Raw genomic sequence first — 22500 nt, 5'->3', positions numbered from 1 at the left:
ATGATACTGCAAAAATGAAATGTTGTAGCTATCGAGCTGTAAAAAAAAAACATGTAACATCTCAATCTGGTCTTTGGACCCTCTTTAGGTAGTAACTAACTTCCTCCCATTGGATATACTGTAAGACCTTTGAACTGTGTGGACATATTCAAAAAGCAGCTCAAGACTTATCTTTTTTAATATTGCTTTGGTATGATGCTTTTCTCTGTTTGTTTTACATAATCTCATCTGTACTTTTCAACCTTTATTGTATTGTCTTAGTAGGCTATACATTAGCCGTTATCATTTTTCCCTATGTGTTGTATATATCTATGTTTTATGCTTCTGTCTGTGTGACGCACTTTGACTCCGTGCTCTTGAATAGACCATATAACTAAAGTTACTTATTTACTTGAGCAGCGCATACTTAGAGTTATCAAAATCAAAGACAGAGGAAGTCAAGTATTATGATATACAATAAACCAGTAGGTTCCTGTACTACTTCTCATTATTACCGTATATATATATATACAATGATACAAGCACAGTAAAGCCAAACCATGACGCCGTTTCTTACTATTTAAGTAAGCGTGCAGGACAAACAATTGGTCTACAAATATCATAGTGGTGTCGCACGAGAGCAGAGCAAACACAACACCAGTTCATTCCAAAAGGTGTGGAGAGGAGTGGGAGAGCTCACACTGAAGTTTAAAAGGAATACTTCACCCATACGGAACCGGCGTTCTATCATTATAAAAATCACTATAATAATATAATGAATGAAGTTTTTCTCCCCTCAGTCTTCCATTGGCCCAGCTGTCCTGTTAATCCTAACCCTACATTTTTACTAGTGTGATGTCTCACTGGTAAAATGGAGAGTTAGACAGTGAGACCATAAAACACTCTCTCTGCCTTTTCTCAGGCTAGGATACACCGATTTCTAACACTTTTGCACATTTATACTACATAGGATCTCAGAGTTCAACACACCCTCATATTTCCACCGGCGAAGTAGGTCTTTAAGCTACAGAGGCTATAAAGGGTTTTTCCTCTAAGACAGTCTGAGCGGACACAGACAAGCTGCTGATGTGAGATTTTAAAATCAATTAGGGAACGGTTTGGATGAAAATGACTGTTTTATTGTAATTTTATAGCCCGGGATAATTCGACAATTTTGCTGATGTTAGCAGATAGAAACTGCTCTAAAAAAGTGGAGTCAGTGATTCTGGAGAACGCTTGTTGTTGAAGTTACTTTTTTGTCAAAATCAATGAATATCTCCTCATGATCTGTTACCTATAAGTAATACATCCAGTGTTGATATACAGCCTAGGCAACTGATTTTCTTTTCAACACACAGACAGAGACACAGACACACACACAGGCACACACACACACAAACAGACAGACAGACAGACAGACACACACACACACACACACAGAGACGGACAGACAGACAGACATACAGGCAGACAGACACACACAGTACAGACAGGTAGTGGATCGTGAGGAGATATTCACTGATTTTGACAACAAGCGTTCTCCAGAATCGCTGACTCTGGGTGTGATATACAATATGCACTCTAACAAACGCAAGCTCAACCATTCCACCAGACGCTAGGATCAGCTATATATACAGCTCCGGAAAAAAAAATAAAAGACCAGCCTGGATTCTTCACAAATCTTCATCTCTACATTACTTATAAAAAAAGCTCTATATGACAAAATTCATTGGAATTTGGTAGAAATGTTGTCAGTAGTATATATTATAAAACCAAAAATGTTAATTCTACTCAAACATATGCCTATAAATAGTCAAACGAGAGACACTGAACATTTGGAGTGGTCTCTTAATTTTTTTCCAGAGCTGTATATGCTGCTCTATATCAGCTCTTATTAAAAGGTGCAGTGTGTAATATGACATCAAGAAAGTTCTAGAATGCAACACTCCCTGGGTAACCCCAACCCTTTTGAATAATAACAGAAGCTACAGTGGCCTTCAAGGACAAGAACAATTCTAAATTTTAAACAATGCACCTGATGACATTCCAACTATGACACTTCCAAAATGGCCGTGACAAGGCCTTGGTCCAAAGTATGGAGAAATACGGACATATATGAGACCCTTTCTAAGGGAAAAAATAATAATTCTAAAAAAAAAAAAATCAGCTATTATACACTAAATTAAATGTACTTATGGATATTATAATTATTTTCTACAAAATCTGCTAGGAAATAAAACCCAAAATTCTACACACTGCAGGTTTAATATAGGTGCAGAAACACTTGAAGATAAGATGGTACAAAGTTACACAGCAGCAGCCACGGAGGAGGAGAGCTGTGAATGTAGGCTGTGTGCCCACTGTGAGCTCACAAAGCAATAAGTCAGTTCTAATGCATGATAAATATTTCATTCGTTATTAGCAGCAGCGGCTATTTTTCCATATTAACGTGCCTTCGTCGTACCGCCGTGTTTTAGCTTGAGTAACAGATGCACTTTGAGAGCTTTTTTTTATGTATATAATTATTTTTTTGTTAGACTGAAAATGCATTCCATACCTAAAGACTATGTGGATTCACCTCATCCACCCACACACACACACACACACACACACACACACACACACACACACACTATATACTCTACTAACCAAGATTTCTGTAATGGTAAACTGACACATTCTAACTATTATAAGATTAAAAACATTACTTATAGCATTATCTTATTCTAGTTAAAATGTGTGAGTTGTAAATCAGGCATTTAACCTTTGTTCTAAAAGAGTGCCTTGGATATTTGTTTGGAAGTTCACTACATTGGGATTTTTTGAAAAAAGTTAACGCTATTGTAAACGTATCCATCCAGTGCCTGCCAGTACAAACTCATAAACTGTATCTAGGCAAGTGGTTAGCTGTGAAACTGAAAATACAAAAATCAAAAGTTACTGTCAGACCAAGGCAAATGTGTCAGACTACAATTTTAGGAGATAAATCAATTAAATGAACAAAGTACATTCAGTGGTTGGAGTGCATGTCATCCTCCTTTCTACCCCATTTCATCTCTGCCTCTCAAACTGTTTAATAAAAGCAAAAATGCCCAAAAAATCTTAAGAAAATAATAATAATAAAAAATACATTTAAGTTTTTGACTGAGACTATAAAGGAACGTCAAAAAAAAGTGACTTTTTCCAGTTCCATGACCCTGCATTGCTCACACGGACATGGACAAAGCATTTATTCACCCCCCCTGTCTCACCACACACATTCTGCTACTAAAAATAAAAAAGTATGATCCTTCCTTTACATTGGGTATGTTTAGGATTCTTTGTGATGGGACACACAGCTGGGAGTTGTAGTTATAATCTGATCAGAGTGTGTGATAATTTGATAACGTTTAGCTTGAAGCAAAACAACTTATCAACATCACGAGCAACAGTTATGAATACGCTATAGTAGGACAGATAACAAGGTGCTTTTCACATAAATATAGACATTTTAAAATAGCAATTTTACAGATTAAATATTTCTGAGAATCAACTGCATATTCCAGGAGCGCTTGCAGGTCAAGAAATTTGATTGTAGACAAAACTGAAGGAATTTGTTAAATTTTTTTTTCTCTGACGTTGTCCGCTACCCTCTCTACTCTGCCAGCGTTCTAGAAGTCCCCAGACATTAGTACAGAGAACAAAAGAAAAAACTGCATTTTTCAAAAATTCACCACCAAAGTATCCCATTGGAAATCATTTATATATCGGAAGAAATAGTCCCTCTAAAAGCTTTCTATTCAGAGCAACAGACGTGTGAACTTGTGAAGGGATGTCGCTATTGAGTTTTTCTAAATGTCATTTTTGAGTGAGTGAGTGAGTGAGTGAGTGAGTGAGTGAGTGAGTGAGTGAGTGAGTGAGTGAGTGAGTGAGTGAGTGAGTGAGTGAGTGAGTGAGTGAGTGAGTGAGTGAGTGAGTGAGTGAGTGAGTGAGTGAGTGAGTGAGTGTTACTAAGATTCACTGCGCTCTGTTGGGATGGAGGCAGACGGACATTCACAGATGGATAGATCTTAAACATGGACACATAATCACCAAAACAATGACTGGATATCACTGAAAATGAGAAATAAAAAATGTGAGGGTGGGTGAGTGAGTGAGTGAGTGAGTGAGTGAGTGAGTGAGTGAGTGAGTGAGTGAGTGAGTGAGTGAGTGAGTGAGTGAGTGAGTGAGTGAGTGAGTGAGTGAGTGAGTGAGTGAGTGAGTGAGTGAGTGAGTGAGTGAGTGAGTGAGTGAGTGCGTGTGGATTGTTTTCTGATGTTCTTGTGCAACTTGATAGCTTGTATCATATTTCCATACATATCAGAAAATGTATCAAACGTGATCATGAATTCAACCAAACTTTGCCAAGCTCCAACTCAATCTGCCAACTACATATCTCACTTCACAAGACCATAAGATCAAATGAAAAATAGTCAAAGAAAATCCCTTTTTTTATGCCCGAAAAACTACAACAAAAACACACAATTCTTTGTGTTGATTTTGGCCTTCGAGTGAAAAAAAAATCCGGACACCATCTTGGCACGGCCCTTGCCACAGAAAGCTGTTTTCTAACCAGCAGCATTCAGCCTGCCTTGTATAGCGCCCATTGTCTGTATGCTAAACACTTAACACAGGCTCAGACCAACAGGCTCAAACTGAAAAACTATCGCCTCCTTTTGACCGCGTAAACAAAACAACATGGCATTCGATTCCCTGGCACAATCTGGGATCACACAGCAGAAGGGTTAGCACTCCATATAATGATAATTAGCCTGTAGTAGCTAGCAGATTGCTAATAGTACTGTATGGGAAGTTTAAGCTGAATCTTTTTTTACTGGAAGCCAGTGCCATGCTGTGCTGTGCTGTGAGTGAGGTTCAGGGTCACACTATCATTACCACCTCTAAATGCACAGTCAGAGAAGGGCACAGGCCATTTTTAACACCTTGTTTTCTACAATATATTTTTAGAACAAAAAAAATTATTCAGTGCCGGTTGGCTGCTATTTTAAAGTAGTTAAACAAGAAGAAAAACTTAGCCACAGTATAAAACTCCTAACAATCCCCGTAGGGACATGCCGAGGTCTAAACTGCAGTAGACTGGTAGCTGGAATGTCAGTTCACAGTTTGAGCGCTGCAGAAATGCCCTTAAGCAAGGCACCAAAACCTGTATGTTGGTGCAGTCCCCTCACTCTGACATCTCCCCTACACACATGTGTCTAGGTCCTGTTGTGTAGTGTGTTTATGTGAATGTGGTGTGTCTGTGTGTGTGTGTCTGTGTCTGCCTGTGTGTGTGTGTGTGTGTGTGTGTGTGTGTGTGTGTGTGTGCATTACATTCATTAGGCTGACAGACTTTAGTAGAAACCAAATAGTATGTCTCTTCACACACATGGGAGAGCAATTAAAAGGTTCAGCTTCTTGCTCAAGGACAACTCACAATCTACAAAGGAGAAATCAACCCACATGGAAACACCAGCCCTACTGTTACAGTTACAACAATAAGTCAATACATCCAATAAAAATGTCTAATTCTTTCATTTTTATTAATTTTTTTTTTCCAGGGACAATGCACACAGCAATCAACAGTACTCGGATGTAACGTATAATTAAAAAGGCAACCTAAAATTACAGAAAATACCTACACTGTCACGTACATCCACACAAGCTTAGCCTACACACACACACACACACACACACACACCGCAGAGCACGTCATCACAGTTGCTCTAGTTATTGTTTGGCTCTGAAAGATGCTCACACAGGTGGATTCACCACATGTCTGTCCTACAAAGATTCAAACCCACAGGTGACTCACGAGGTTTGGTAACAATAAGGCCATTTTCACAGACAATGGTAGACAAATATAAGTATAGCACACACATAAAAACACTTCTGTAAAGTGCTAGGAACAACAGATTGCAGCAGAACACACACACACCTAGTCCGAATCCCAGCTTGTTCAATGTGACATTTTTCCACTAACAGCTTTTTACCCAAGATGCATCTGTTAGCCGGGGATGATTCCAGTGATGGAACGTTTCAATTAATATCTGGTATCTAAGTGCAACAGGCTCTTAAGGTTTTTAGACCACAGCTGTGTGTGAGAGAGAGAGAGAGAGAGAGAGCTCAGCCCTGTTATGATGAAACAGTACAATCTCAGCAGACATTCAGACTCCATTTTACCTGCTCATATACACACTAGGAAATCAGATGTGCTAATGTACACACGTAGTCATAACTTCCCCTTTTACGTGAACAAGAACAATTTCTGAGGATGTAGGACTTTCAACAGCCCTCATGTGAGCTGTGCTTTATGACACTAAGGGTGTATTCACACTGGGAAAGTCCGCTAGTTCACTTGCTTTGGTCCAGACCAAATAGAGTTTAGATTTTGGTGTGGTCCACTTTCATATTGCCCCTTTTGCAAGTGAACCAGCATTAAGAAGTAAAACCACACGTGATCTGAGGTCATTCATTCATTGGACAGACATTCTGGGGTGGAGAGAAGCAGGAAAAACTAAGTAAAAACTGCGAAATTTATAACTGATACGATATGGGGTTAAAAATAATAAATAAATAAATAAATAGGCCTACATCTAGCCTATACATAAAATAAAATAAACATAAAATTATTGTTGTTTCATATGGTTATAATATGTAGGCCTGTGTCAATGTGAAACATACTATTTACTGTATTTTTGCTGCTGGACGCGCGGCTCGCGAGGAATAGGCTCAAGCTGACACACAGCTGATTTAGCCGTGTGTCAGCTGGGTGTGAGTTCTGCGCGGCTCAGCTCCAAACTGACACAGGGATAGTATTGACGGTCCTGTAACATGGGATGCAAAATAAAAACACGCACTTCATAAAAAGCGCAGCGTGAACCAGTTGTTACTGTGCAGGAGACGCTCCCCTCTCCTTCATCTGGTCGCTGAACACATCAGCATGTTTACGCGTCCTGTCTATCAAATGTAATATATTCGCTCGGGCTCCCGGTCAAACCGCAACTAATCTTCCTAACAATGGCGACAACAACACTTTCCTATAATGTGAAGCTGACAGCGATTTATTAAAAAAGAAAAGGCACAGTGCTTCCTGCAATTGGGTCGGATCGAGTCCGGCCAAATTCACAACACAAACGAACTGCAGCAGAGTGCGTTTTGAAGCGCATCGAGACCACCTCTTCAGCTGGGTCTCGGAGCGTTTGTTTGGTCCGCCCCCGAGTGCGATTGCTGTATTCACACCTGTCTGAAAGATGCGCACCGAAGGCGGAAGTGCATCTGAGTTCGTTTCAACTGAACTAAACACGGCATGTGTGAATACACCCTTAGTTGAGACAGCAAGACAGAGAATATCAAGTCAAAATTGGGTGACAAAAATACAATGGATTACAATAAACATTTAGTCAAGGCCTGAATTAAAGGTGTCAGCAATTCTGTAGCACGTTTTTTTCTCAAACCGGCTACATGTACATACTGTGCGTGCGCTGAAAGATGTCCAGTGTTATTGTTAAAACACAGCCTAGGCTCTGTATATGAGCATGTTGCTAGCTACGGTGGGCCCCCTTTGTGTTTACATACCCGGTGTTTACAGAGCCTAGGCTGTGTATTAACACCTGCTTTTCTTTTCAGCACACATACATACACACACAGCAGCCCTAGGTCCGCTCAAGAAGGAAAGCAGAAGTTTGACATTACCATCCAATTTGACTCAATCAAGAAAATATTATGTGTGAAAAAGTTGTTTATTTAATTAACTGTGTTTGTGTTATCTCAGTATAGGCCACAACGTTGCCAATGGTTCAATCTGCAAATCAACATTGATTCTGTGTGATTAAAGCCGTCATCAGGGGCTGTAGGACAATTTCCCCTCACCGCTAAAAAAAATTAAAAAATACCCTTGTGCCAACTGCAGTAATGTGAAGTGACATTTTAAGTGGCTCAGAGGACATAGAGAGAGATGGATAGCATTGATAAGTCTGTAACATTTCTTAGTAATTGACGTTTGGCACCTTTCAAGTGCACACTGCGTTTTCCCATTACCAAGCGTTTTATAGTGTCAATGGCCTTTGTCTAGATCAGGGTGAGTAAACACACACACACACACACGCACTGTATATATGTTATGTTATGTTTCGTTTGTGAATTTTTTTAAAAATAAAATAAAAAGTGCAGAGTGCTTTCAATATGTGATTATGAACTTGCAAATCTCACACTCTTTGACCCCGAGCTGCTGTAAAGTGGCTCACAGTTATCAGAGCAATGTACTGTTCATACGCCCTCCTTCCCTCCACCCAGCCTGACTGACTGACTGACTGACTGACTGACTGACTGACTGACTGACTGACTGACTGACTGACTGACTGACTGACAACACCTGTATTTATATATGAGACCATTGGACAGGCCTGATAAAACTATGGGGGAAAAAACACACACACACACACACACACACAACGCCCTGTTTGGACACAATGCTCCCTGCTGAGAGCTCCAACCAACTCAGTTACTGTTTCAACTCATGCAGGATGGAACAGATATGGACTGGAATAAAAACCTGGACGGGTTTGGAGAACGCAATAGAATGAATGTTTTAAGTTTACTGATAATGAATCCACAGCACTCCATTTCCCATAACCCATTGCAGTAAAACCCTCCTCATCCTTCTAACCAACAGTGTCAATTGTTTAGACCGGCCAGTTTTAACCCTGAACATGGCATCTTTGATTTGAGAAGAATGATACGGCTCTTGCGGAAACAAAAAAAAACCTTAAAACCAGAAATATTGGGGGCGCATTTAGCTCAGTTGGTAAGGCCGGGCCCAGCAGCAGACCCGGGTTCGATTCCCACCCACGGTCGTTCTCTGCATGTCACTCCCCTCTCTGCTCCATTTCACCTATGTCTCTCTGCACTGTCAATAAAGCATAAAAATGCCCAAAAAATATTTTGGGCATTTGGGCAAACCAACATCAAACCTAACCTTCCTCCAGGCCACCATAAAACAAGAGACTTTCAGAGAAAAAAGCTCCAGGATACAAATTTCACAACTGAAAATACAACAGAAAGACAGACAGAGCCACCCTATATAAGAAACAATGCAATGATCAGAACCAGTCATAACCACAAGAGAGGATTTTAACTTTTATATGTTACTTATCCCAAGCTTTAGAGACATATTCAGAAAACGTTTAAAAAAAAATAATCAAAAAGACAGTAAGCAGCCATAATATACCACATCTAACTGTGCAAAGAGTCATGTCTGACTTTTCTAAAGATTATTATTAAAAATATCTATTTTTTCGCAACTTTTTAATACTCTTTCTTTATTAAACAATATGTTCTCAGATTTGCCTTTTGCCAGATGTTTTGTCTGCTTATAGTTGAGTACATGAAGCCCAGACTTGGTTTATAAAAAATAACATCATTTGACAAATTGAAAAATCGAAAAAATTACAATTTTGATAATCATTTCAGTATGCAGTATAGTCTACTCTTTTGAAGTGAAATCAGTACAGCTTGTCACAGTAGGGAATGATGTTCTACTTTTCTGTATTGTGTATTTTTATGTAACACTCCTTTGGGTCCAACTCAGACAAAACAAGCAATTAGGACGACATCTTTCTTTAGCCTCATGGAAATTATTTGCATTGGGTATTCCTCACCATATGTATCATAAAATAACATTAAATAAACGTGTTAGAGCACAGCTTAAAGACCTACTTCACCGGTGGAAATATGAAGGTGTATTGAACTCTGAGATCCTATGTATTTAAATGTGCAAAGACTTTAGAAATCGGTTCATCTTAGCCTGAGAAAAGGCAGACAAGAGTGTTTTATGGTCTCACTGTCTAACCCTACAGTTTGCCAAGTTGTTATGTCACTACATAGGATCTCAGAGTTCAATACACCTTCATATTCCCACTGGTGAAGTAGGCCATTAAGTAGAAAAGTACCTTTACTGTCAAAGCCCTAGTGTAAAAGAGTTGTTAGTCCAACCCCATTGTTAACAGGTGAACATTAGCCAAGCAGCACACACACTTTACTGTGTCACTACATAACAACAGACTTTGGTGAATGAACGACGAGACGGTGACACATATGAGGATTAATGAGGCTCACCATTGGTCTAAGGAAAGCACATGCTCCTTAATCATCCAATCACATACTTGAATGACACATTACAATTACAAATGTATAACAAAGGCTGCTAGTACTGTATATACATAGGGTATATAATTGTTGTAAAAATGCATTGAAATGGTTCAGCTTTAGCCCATATTTTTTATATATTGGCACAAATATAATGGTGTTAGTGTGCTGTTCAATGATTGTCCCTATACTGGTATGTTTAGCATTCTATCCATTCAATCATTAGTCTCAGTTGAACTAAACTGCACTCTGTCTGTCTGTCTGTCTGTCTGTCTGTCTGTCTGTCTCTCTGTCTCTCTGTCTCTCTCTCTCTCTCTCTCTCTCTCTCTGTCAAACTGCACTGTATTATAACAAGGAGCCTACCAAACACTGCTATTTAGTATCATTAAACATAGGCCTATCTTAATGCATTTGAACTTGAAAACTGAGCCCATTAGAAAAGGTTACTAGCTTTAATACAGTATATGGTTACTATAGTAGCATGAGTAGTAGGCTTCTGTATATCTCCATGGTAGTAGGCCTAGAGGTGGTAGTAGCAACAATGTATTCACTGAACACACTCGCAATTCAGTGTCAATAAAAACATGATGTAATGTATTTGAACTTGGACACTGAGCCCCTGTGATAATGTTAATACTAGGAGCAGCAGCAGTAGCCTATTAGTGGTAGTAGTAGCTACACTTAAATGCTTCAGGTGTGCACTGCTCAGCATCTTTCGCCTCCTATGCCTAGACTCTGAAATAGCGATGATTTGACACAACGTAAACTAGACATAATAAGACTAGTAGGCTAATATATCTCATTCATAGAGGCAGCTTTATTGTGCCAGTATTTTCTCACTGTACCTGAATCGCCCTCCGCAGTGCTGGCATTGGTCCCCGACCCATCCAGGGAAGCACACACAGCTGCCAGTGGCGGCCGAGCACTGCCCGTTCATACACGGTTTGTCGCATTCCTTGGCCTCGGTGAGACCCAGAAGGCCGACTAGCGACAGCACCAAGGCGGCAGACAGCAGCATCTTCAGCGGGCTAGAGCCATAGCAGGCCCGCCGAGTCGACCAGGACATTTCTCCCACAAAAGATGGCTGCTTCTCCGGGCTGGTTTGAGAGGGGGATAGCGACCCAACGGAGCTGCCCGTTGGTAAGCTGTCGTTATTCGGTTAAAAGAGTATATGGTTTCCGAGGGGATAACGGTAAAGTGTGTTGGTTTAGGCTGGTTGGTCTTCACTGGTTCACTTGGTTTACATCTTTCCAGTGGTTCCGTTTCCCAGCGCCGCACCGAGCCGCATATTGACATCCAGAAGTGACGTGATGGCAACGGAAATGCGCAACCGGAGGCAGGACCGCACACCGGGAGCGAGCGCTTTGGACTTTTATTTTGAAATTGCAAAGCCGTATGCCCGCCCCTTCATAATAATATCACATTTACATAATATTTCAGTAGGCTAATATTTCAGAATATTTCTAAAATATTTCGGTCTGTTTGTTGCTACATAATCGATTCTATAGGCTATGTTATGTTGCAGCCTATGATTGCAAGTCATAAAAAAATATATATAATAATCTTATATAAATAAACTATTTCTCTATATTTCCTATGCATATTTCATATTATATTATTTACCTTAGGCCTATATTATAATACAGAGTCAAGACTAAACATGGAGAAGCAGCTTTCAGCTTGTATGCACCACATATTTGGAACATACTCCCGGAAAACTTGAGTGCTTCAACTCCCAGCTCTTCTAAATCCAAGCTGAAGACATTTCTTTTTTAACATGTACATTTTTATTTGCTTTATTTGCCCTTCTTAAGCTGCTTTGCGGTGATGTAAAGTGTCAGTGTTTTTGTCAAATTTACAAAAGATTCAGTGGGCTGTGTTATTGTGTATTAATTGTATAACTGTACATTTTCTGATTTATGACATATGATTTTCTTAAAAACAAGCAAAAATGCATTTTAAGACCTGTAGGAAATAAATATTTTAACTCTGGCTTCATCCAACATCTAGATTTATGATTTCAAAAAAGATGTAACATGATATATAATTATGTAGATATTGCAAAATAAAAATTGCCTTTTTTATTCAAATATTTCTTTTAAAAAGTGTAACACAAAATGTTTTAGTTTTATTGTAAATAATCAACTAAAGTTTCATGAAGACATTTTTTAAGTTAACGATGTTATAATAATAATAATAATTGCTTGGATTTATATAGCGCCTTTCATGATACTCAAAGCGCTTTACAGGGTTCCAGACAATTCGTTCACACACAGTCATACCGGTGGTGGTAAACTACCATAGTAGCCACAGCTGCCCTGGGGCAGACTGACAGAAGCGAGGCTGCCATTCAGCGCCATCAGCCCCTCCGACCACCACCTCAAACATACAGCAGTCATACACATTCACACGAGGCAAGGTGGGTGAAGTGTCTTGCCCAGGGACACAACGACCATGACACAAGTGGCCGGGCTGGGATCGAACCGCCAACCCTAGGATCATTGGCCAACCAGCTTAACCACCTGAGCCACAGTTACCCTATTCACCTGCAGTATAACATTCCTGTATTTTGTGAGTCTTATTTTTGACTCTTATTTGCCTATTATGATTATGACCAGTTGATAAATAAGTCCCCCCCCCCCACACACACACACACACACCCACAGAATGCACACAAACACACCAAACTGTACAAAGGAAATAGAACAGTTTATTAAACTTAGACTTATAAGAAGTCATCATATTCCAAACGCGCTCCATCGCATGAAGCGCGTTGGTAATAACACACCAACCCAAAAAGAGGATTGATCATCAAAGTTATCCAAACATAAATAAAAGCAAAAAAAAAATAAACATATTTACAAAATTTAACAAACGGGACAGAGAACTATAGGGGGGTTTTGTGCACAAGAATAAACATTCTGAGGCCAAATTGAATTGAGCTCAGAGAGAAAAAGGACCGGGGAGACACAATTCAACATGAAAGCATGAAAAACCTACCGGAAAAATCACATTTTCTTGGTTTTGAGTTGAAAAGAAAAATATCTATATAACCTCCAATAATGCACTATTGTTAATAATGCCACTGTCTTAATCATAATGCTAGGAAGCTACAGTTTGATTTGTGTTCGAAATTGTCCAACAAGAAGTATTTCAATGGGAATTAACGCATTATTATTGGAGGAAAAACAAAAATACAGAATTGTTGATTAAAAATAATAATAATTAATTAGAAGTGGGTTTGAGTGGATGGGTTAAACAAAAACCAGGTTGACTTCCTATAACAGACATAGTCAAGACTTTACAGTGATCAGAAACCCTTTTCAAACAAATTTAAATTAAAATTAAAATTATAAAGGGACAGAGAAAAAATCCATAGAAAAGTACAATCATTGAATGCACATTACAATTAGCAGTCTGAGTGTGTGTGTGTGTGTGTGTGTGTGTGTGTGTGTGTGTGTGTGTGTGAGTGTGTGAGTGAGTGTGTGTGTGTGTGTAGTTACAAACGGTCCATGTCAGTCTCAAAAAGCACTTCTTATTTATGTACATAAAACAATGCTCATGTGGAATCAACATGACCAATATCATCAGGTCCAGGTCCCCCAGTAGAGAAAATACAGGGGATTAAAACAGTATCGTCTTCTTGACTAAATGCCTTTTTTTCTGCGGTGTGTGTGTGTGTGTGTGTGTGTGTGTGTATGCGTGTGTATGTGTGTGTGCGCGTGTGTGTGTCTGTGTGCGCGCATCTGTGTGTGAGATTATGTTGTAAAACAGTAGCACTATTCTTAAAAATGTGAAAAAGCAGGTTATCAGTTACAGTTAAAGTACATTTAACCGACTTTCGAATGGCACTCTAGTCCTGCAAGTCAGTTCCAGTTCCCCGAAAAAACATGTGAAAACAAACACTGAGAATAATTCGAAGAGAGGTGACCACCATCATATGTGTCTATGGAGGCCACATTGTAACATTCAGCTATCCCATTAACGGCAAATATCGTTGCTCCCTTTCCTCCACCGCGAAGTTAAATCACAATATCTTACAGTTTTCCTCATTGAAAAAAGCCATGTACAAGCCATAAAGGCGCCTTATAACAATATGTACAGGGTTGATCTTCTGAAAGAATTCAAGAAAAAAAAAAAGATATAAACACAATTTTGGTCACCCCTTTTTCTATGTACACAAAGCAAAGAGGTGTTAGGAAAATGATTGAGCACCTCAAATAGGTCATTGTATGTCAATTTACACACAGCAAAAACTGCTTCCAAAGTTCTGGCTTTTTTAAGATATAACAATTTCACACTGTTACCCCCCCCACTTTATATTCCTATCAAGTTACATGCAGAAAAAAGTATTCATTCATTCAGATGTTGGGGTGCCAAGGCAGGTCCCTTTTTCTAAAGGCAAATCCTATATATTCAAGCTCTCCTCTCTTTCGCAATACATCACCTTATTGTTCTCATTAAAAAAAACACATAGGAAAAAAAGATGGTCATTTTTTTTTTGGTCTCCCAAATCAGGCATATTTGGGTGTTTTAAAAAACCCAAAGTTATTAGTGCTTGTACCAGTGATGAGTACTAAGTCACTAGAAGATAGATGATCAAGCATTTAAAGGCCCCTTTGGAGTGTCCTCTTGGTTTTGATACCTGAGGTGTGTTTGTGGGTGAGTGAACACTGGCTGAATGTAGGGAGAATTAGATGTAAAATAATTCTTAGCGTATTTTTCAATGTTTTTTTTTATGAGTACCAGATGTTTTAATTTTGTTGTAATCCCCAAATACACAAAATGGGGTTAGTTGCATGATAGTAAAGCATCTGAAAAGACTCAGGCATATTATAACATAAATAATCAGATGGGTCTAAAAGCTTATCAAGACCCAACTTTGATATCATATTTTGATTTTCTTTGACTATTTTTAGACCAGTTTTCGAGAGGCTTTAAAGACCATCACAACAAATACATATTTCAAAATCAATTAGCTTAAATGTTCAGTGTATAACACTGTACACAACACTGTGTATTCTGACTAGCCATCTGGTACTCAGAGCATTTTAAAATAAACCGCTAAGAATCATTTACAAATATCGCTTGAGTCAAGGCTGTCGCTTTTTTTTTAAATGTTCCCTTAGTTGTAAGTGTGATGATTAAAATTGGGGACTTGTGCAGCATAATGATGTGCCAATATGTAACGGCGTAAGTTGATTTTTTTGTTGCCAAGGAGAATAACTGTGCAGGGCTTTATCTAGGCAAGATAAATTCCTGTACGTGTGTCATGTTTGGCTATTAAAGGTGCACTATGCAGTTTCAGAGGAGGGGGATTTGTTTACATTTGTAGAGCCTAGCCAGATAGTTTACAAAGCATATTTCCTCTACATGTTATTCTTAGTATTGAATAATTATATCATCATAAATCAAACTAAATTATTTTGAGGGACCTAATGGAACCAAACGTAAGACTAGAAATATGTTAACTGTGGGCCCTGCTGCTGTAAACAACAACAACAACAGTGAAACAGTTACTTTCAAAGTAGCTTTCTAACTTCAAACAGTGTTCCAGGGATCACATTTTCCTGCGAGGAAAGTTTGTTTATTCAGTTTTTACAATAAACCTTGAATAATTGTCCCTTCATTGACACACCCAAAGTTACATAGTGCACCTTTAACGTCTGTCTGAGGCAGTGTGTAGTGTGTGTGTGGGTGGGGATGTGAGGGAAACAGATGCATTGTAGGACCATGTTAAAGTTAAGGTTAAGGTATTGCTTGGTGGGTGGGGGGTGTGTTCATGTGGAGGACGACTGTCTTGCGGGCCGTCCCATAGAAGAGGCGCTGTAGGTGCGGGAGCGTTGCCTCATGGGAAGGCGCGTGGGGAACTCTAGCTCCTGGAAGAGAGGCAGGCCTGTGATCTCAGCCGCCTCGGGGCGCTCTGCCGGGCTCCACGACAACATACTGCGCACCATACTCAGCTAGAGAGAGACAGAGAGAGAGAGGGGACATATTATAAAGTGTCTGTCTATCTATCTATCTATCTATCTATCTGTCTGTCTGTCTGTCCGTCTGTCTGTCTGTCTGTCTGTCTGTCTGTCTATCTATCTATCTATCTGTCTGTCTATGTATCTTTAATACATTTATTTTATTTTAAACTTTTTATTGATAGTTGAAGATTAGACGTAGTGGAAATGGGGAGACAGAGAGAGATGACATGCAGTAAAGGTCCACGGGTCGGATTTGAACCCACGACCGCTGTGACAAGTAGCCTACTGAGCCTATATGGTGCACGCTCTATCCACTACGCCACAAAGCGTAATACTAACAATGCAAATACTCTGTATGGAGTAGGCTTAATTTTGTTGTTGTTGTTGTCGTTAGTGTATTGCGTGAAATTGGTCAATTAACACAAGGCAACATTGAAATAGGTCTTTCGCTTATCCCCTCTTAATACACCAGACTCCAGAGGGGGTCAGAGTACAGCCTAAATAGCATCTTAAAATAGAACACACCTCGACTAGTAAAGTAGGATAGCCTGCTGGGATGACCCGGCCCGGGGTATTTCCAGTGTTGGAGAACCCCAGATTAGGCTACGGGATTATGTTAATCTCATTACATAGTAAACAGGTTAGCAAGGGAACGGAACCATTACCTCACCTTACACTAGGCCAGTGTGTCAGGTGGTACTAAAGAACATATTAAGTAAATCAATACACAGATAGTTTGATTTTAACAGGATAAAGGTTACAATTTAAAATGACCTATTGTGTTGATTCAACAGTATTTCGATAATAATACTGTAATGTAATTGAGTGGGTAAATTGATGATTTTTTGCATATATAACTTTATATTCTGTTCATTGGTGGGGCTAAGTAATCCTACTACAACTCCTAATTGGATTATCTCAGCAGGTTTAGCTCAGCTATTGGATAATGTTGGCAACGAGAAGAGACATATAAATCTGTGACTGTATCAACAGGGAACCCCAAGGGATCTCTAAATTAAATTTAAGACTTTTTAATCACTTTCTTTAGGCCAATTAAGATGAAATTTAATGCCAAGTTCACGGCCAAACTGGAAAGGAAGGGTATAATGGAAAGTGGCATAGTGGATAGAGCGTGTACCATATCGGCTCCGGCCTTCGTTGCAGTGGTCAGGGGTTCAAATCCGACCCACATTGGACCTTTACTGCAGGTCATCCCCCCTCTCGCTCTCTCTCTCTGTCTCCCTATTTCAACTCTATACTATCTAATAAAGCTTGAAAATGCCCCAAAAAATAATGTTTAAAAATATATATATATATGTAGTTTGGGTTTGTGGCCACTAGATGTCAGTACAGGTCCTCTCACCTCCTGAACGTTCTTTTTGGAGAACGCCTCAGGGAAGCTCAGAGCCCGAACCTCCGTCAGCGTCTGGGAGAGAGAGAGAGGAAGAAAACACCTGGTTACAGACTAATCACCTCCTTTGTTACTGAGACAAAGACACACACACACACACACACACACACACACACACACACACTCTCTCTCTCTCTCTCTCACACACACACACAAACACACAAACTCTCTCTCTCTCACACACACACAGACACAGACTCTCTCTCTCTCACTCACATACACATACACACACTCTCTCTCTCTCTCTTTTACACTCACACACACTCTCTGTCTTTCTCTCTCACGCACGCACGCACACACACACACACACACCATTCAATTGGTATAATTATTACAGTTTCCACAATAGAGTTTTCAGACAAAACAGAATAATTTAATTTAATGATTAAAGAACAAACAAAGAGACAAATTGCCTCATTAGTCTCTCTCTCTCTCTCTCTCTCTCTCTCTCTCTCTCTCTCTCTCTCTCTCTCTCTCTCTCTCTCTCTCTCTCTCTCTCTCTCTCTCTCTCTCTCTCTCTCTCTCTCTCTCTCTCTCTCTCTCTCTCTCTCTCTCTCTCTCTCTCTCTCTCTCTCTCTCTCTCTCTCTCTCTCTCTCTCTCTCTCTCTCTCTCTCTCTCTCTCTCTCTCTCTCTCTCACACACACAGCTTGTTAAGTGGAACATACAGTATATAGAACCCTTTGTTTGGCTTCAGTTCACCCTGCCGCAATATGTTTAATATGTCAAACATTTAATCAATTTTTTCACTTTTTAATTGCTCATATTGGGCAAAGTTGCTTACAACATGTATTAATTATTCTTGCTTTAATTTAATGTGTCTTTATTTACCAACAAACATTGCTTTCAAGGTATTTTATTTTTATGTTTGTTTTTGAATTTTTTTGCTTTGCTGTATTGAGTGATAATTTGATTTTTTTTTTAATATAATTCTTCACAAATTAATTTGTAACCTACACAGAAAACTGTGTGTATTATAAAAAGTTAAATAAAAGACACAACAAATAAATGTTCTACAATAACCATGTTCTTTGCCGTTTTAAGAGCTTAGTTACAGGGTAATGTAATGTTATATAACAAACCCTTTGGGCAATAAACAAAAGGGAAGGCGCAAATGAAGTATAATTAAGAAATATTATGTTTTATAAACAAAAAATAAAAATAAAATACAAAAAAAGTTACTCTAATAATCAATTCATTTACGTATATAGTAAAAAACCCTTGTTACTGTCTCCCCACACTGTCTTTTTATGTTTCTTAGACGGGATGTAACTGCTAATTTCGTTGCTCTGTATTTGTGTCATGTGTATGACACTAACGTCTCTATTCTTTGGGAAATAAACATAAACAAAATACAGAAATGAAGCCATGACTATGTGCCCATGTGTGTTTGCTGGCTCACCCTGATTCTCTCCATCTGCGTCCTGAAGGGATAGAGAAGCTCAAACTGGATCAGACCCAGAGAGTAGATGTCCACTTTGTGAGAATACGAGTTTCCAGAAAGCTGATTGGTCGAAAAGAAAGATGGAATATTAATATGAGATATATAATGTATTTTTAGAGGTTAAACCAATCTACCTTCCTTATCAATGCAGGAAATGTACAAGTTTTTTCACAAGTCTATAAATGCTGCCATATACTGAGAAATACAGAAAGAGTTTTGTGGAGTTGACTTTGTATCAACTCATTTGGCGATGGCTTGAATGTACTCAACATTCATTTTATATAAAAAAAAATGTAGGTCATCCCCCCTCTCTCTCTCTGTCTCCCCGTTTCAACTCTGTACTGTCAAAAAAATCTTGAAAATGCCAACAAAAATAATCTTAAAAAAAGAAAGTTGTGCACAATAATTTTAAAAAATCTAAGTATTTCGGCAAATTGTTCCAAGTATATGCACGGACCTGCTCTGGGCTCATGTAGAGCTTGGTGCCGACCTGTCCTGTGTGTCGGGTGAGCAGAGGGGCGCAGGGCGTGAGGGCGCAGGGTGTGAGGGGACAGGGCTCCAGCTCCTCGTCCTCCTCCTGCTCCATGGCCGTCACCAGACCAAAGTCCCCCACCTTCACCACGTCGTCCAGGGTGAAGAAAATGTTGGAGGGCTGGAGGGAAGATGGATGGATGGAGAGATGGATGGATGGAGGGATAGGACAGGGTTATACAATGTGAACCAAAAATCACTAATATTGACAGATCCGAACTCCCAGAATCAATTACTCATTAGCAAACCGTTATTCACCCCCAGATCATTGCTATCACTGTGAGGTGGTTAAAGACTAAAATTGCACAGTCTTTGCATTTCTTTAATAGAGGATGATTACTGTTAAAATACATTTGTGTGTGTGTGTGTGTGTGTGTGTGTGTGTGTGTGTGTGTGTGTGTGTGTGTGTGTGTGTGTGTGTGTGCGTGCGATGTGTGTGTGCCTGCGTGTGTGTGTTTTAGTGTGTTCACCTTGAGGTCCCTGTGCATGAGCCCCTTGCTGTGCAGGAAGTCGACAGCCTCAGCGATCTGGAGGAAGATGTCTAAACACTGGCTGTTCTCCCGGTGCTCGGGGAGGCAGCGCTGGGCCATCCAGTCCTTCAGGTTCTCCTTGCGACACAGCTGCATCTGGATGTACAAGTACACCTGGAGGGAGGACAAAGGAGGGGCTTTCAATACATTATAATGTACATATGAAGCTAATAAGTTATATTTAAACTTCAAGAATAAACAGCAATCAATCATTCACAACTAGGAAATCGCGTTTGTTTTATTTTACGTAAACATCTGCAGTATTTTCTTGTACTTTAAATATAGCTTTTCCATCATAGATGTGTCATTGTGAGCCAAAAGGCCAGGATTGAAATTTCACAATATTGGTTTAATAATGAACATTATCATGGTTTCTGTGTTTCTTTATTACTCAGCAAGTATTCAGAAAAAAATAGAGAATGTTTATGAGTTGGACAAGAGATTTTCTGTTTGGTTATTTCTTGTTTGTGGAATGTTTTACCATTTCTCATAATCCGTGCATCCGTTCAGATTCATTTTAAACTGTCTAAGTTAAACATCATAGACACTGATGGCTGTAAAATCTATCTATCCATCTGGATCTTTAAACTTGGAAAAACATTGTACTTAATGTTAAAGAAGATAACTCTAAAATGAATGTGTGACTGACCTTGGGTGATGGCTGGACCCTCTGTGCCAGTGGAGGGCTTGTGGGCAGAGCCAGAGTGAGAGAGGTGGGTCGGGGAGGGGAGGAGGAGAGGGAAGATGGAGGAACAGTGTCTTGGTGTGGTGTGTGTGATGAACTAGAGCTGTTTATGTCCATGGGGCTGTGAGCTCCGGCCGCCCCAGACACTGACTCTGTCTCGGCCTCGGCGTCTCTGTCGCAGCCCGAATCCTCAAACACTATGTCGAAGGAAGACGAGGTGCAGTCGCTGGGGCCGCGCGCAGGACACAGCTGAAGGGAAGGGGAAGGGAAGGGAAGGGGAAGTTAGTTAGATTCATTTTGCAGCAAGATGATTACATTGTGGCATCCAATCACAAAACAAACTACACTAAACATAAAATAGCATAAATTAAACACTTCATAATCAGTGAATATCTGCTTACGATCCACTACCTATGCGCTTAAAAAAAAAAAGATCACAGCCTAGGTTCTGTGCTAGAACGGGAAGGGGAAGGGAAGGTTACATTATGATAACATTGTGGCATCCATTAAAAAAAAATAAAAAATTACAAAATAAAACAGCACACATTAAAACCTGCTCAAACAAGATTTTAGAAAAAGTACTAAATGTTCCACCAATCAGAAAATAAAAGAGATAAATATAAAATAAGATTTTAAAGCTGTAGTGAGTAACTTGTGTCACTCCCAAGAAGAATTCTGAGTAATTAGAACAACGCTGTTGGTACATCTACATGAGGTTAGTTTTGTGGGCTTAATCAACTTTATGTTGAATCATTTGGAGATGGCTTGATGTAACTAACATTCATTTATTTATATGAAAAGGTTACACAATATAGCTTTAAAAACTAACACTCATAAATAAGTAACCTCTGGGATAAAACCAGGATGAAAGCATGTATACAACCAAACCAAAAAGTACTAAAACAATATAATAAAAACCTTGTTTATATTTTAATGTCCCTACCTCGAGCTCATAGGAGTGCTGGTTATCCGTTACGTCTAGGTCTAGGTCTGCCTGGCTGTCCCGTTCAGACATCAGACTGTCCTGTCCCAGCATCGGATGGAAGGAAATGTCCTCAATGCCCACACTGAAGCCCACAGCACTGCCTGCACTGCTGGATGAGAGGGTCCGTGTGTTAATGGACTGAGAGTCTCCGTCCGGGCCAGAGGCGGCCGGGGACAGGGAGCTGGACACGGGCACTTTGACCGACAGCACCTCCATGTGGTCGACAAAACTCATGGGCCAGTCAGTGGTGCTGCAAGAGAGAGAGAGAGGAGGGGTGTTGTTATTTAGCATTTTCTTGTTAATTTAATTATTAGTTTTAGTAAAATGTCATATACAAAAACAAATACAAATTCAGCGAAGGTGTGGTACTGAGAGATAAAGGAGTGATGTTTAGTTAAGTTTTTATTTCACATGCAAACAATATAAAAACACAAAGTGATAAAACATAAAGGTACATGTGTGGGTGCGGCAGAGACCCACACAATGTTGGTGACATGTTTACTGGTACAATCAAATAACTACTATGTCAGTAGTAACATTATAACTTATTGAAAATGCTCTTAATGCCAAAAAATGTATTGGAATTTGGTAGAAATGTTGTCATTTGTTTACATTATAAAACCAAAATGTTCATTCTACTCAAACATATGCATATGAATAGTAAAACAAGAGAAACTGAACATTTGGAGTGGTCTCTTAATGTTGTCCAGAGCTCTGTGTGTGTGCCTCTGTCTGTCTGTCTGTCTGTCTGTCTGTCTGTCTGTCTGTCTGTCTGTCTGTCTGTCTGTCTGTCTGTCTGTCTGT

General features: G+C 39.5%; 2 protein-coding genes across 2 annotated transcripts in view; both read right to left on the bottom strand.

The window, feature by feature from the left end:
* atrn (attractin) overlaps positions 1–11402 on the bottom strand; it is a 152411-nt gene extending 141009 nt beyond the window's left edge. The window contains exon 1 of the mRNA XM_080042204.1: positions 10986–11402. Coding sequence (XP_079898330.1) covers positions 10986–11206 — 221 coding nt within the window. The 5' untranslated portion in view covers positions 11207–11402. The remainder of the gene's footprint in view (positions 1–10985) is intronic.
* Positions 11403–12830: 1428 nt separating this feature from the next.
* Positions 12831–22500, bottom strand: part of eif2ak3 (eukaryotic translation initiation factor 2-alpha kinase 3) — a 47956-nt gene continuing 38286 nt past the window's right edge. The window contains exons 13-19 of the mRNA XM_080041814.1: positions 21655–21946; positions 20676–20960; positions 19967–20140; positions 19423–19617; positions 18924–19025; positions 17476–17538; positions 12831–16103 (exon numbers count right to left, since the gene is read on the bottom strand). Coding sequence (XP_079897940.1) covers positions 15921–16103; positions 17476–17538; positions 18924–19025; positions 19423–19617; positions 19967–20140; positions 20676–20960; positions 21655–21946 — 1294 coding nt within the window. The 3' untranslated portion in view covers positions 12831–15920. The remainder of the gene's footprint in view (positions 16104–17475; positions 17539–18923; positions 19026–19422; positions 19618–19966; positions 20141–20675; positions 20961–21654; positions 21947–22500) is intronic.

The sequence above is a fragment of the Ammodytes marinus genome, assembly GCF_949987685.1.
Source record: "Ammodytes marinus genome assembly, chromosome: 15".
Lineage (NCBI taxonomy): Eukaryota > Metazoa > Chordata > Actinopteri > Uranoscopiformes > Ammodytidae > Ammodytes > Ammodytes marinus.
This window is presented reverse-complemented; position numbering and strand designations above follow the sequence as displayed.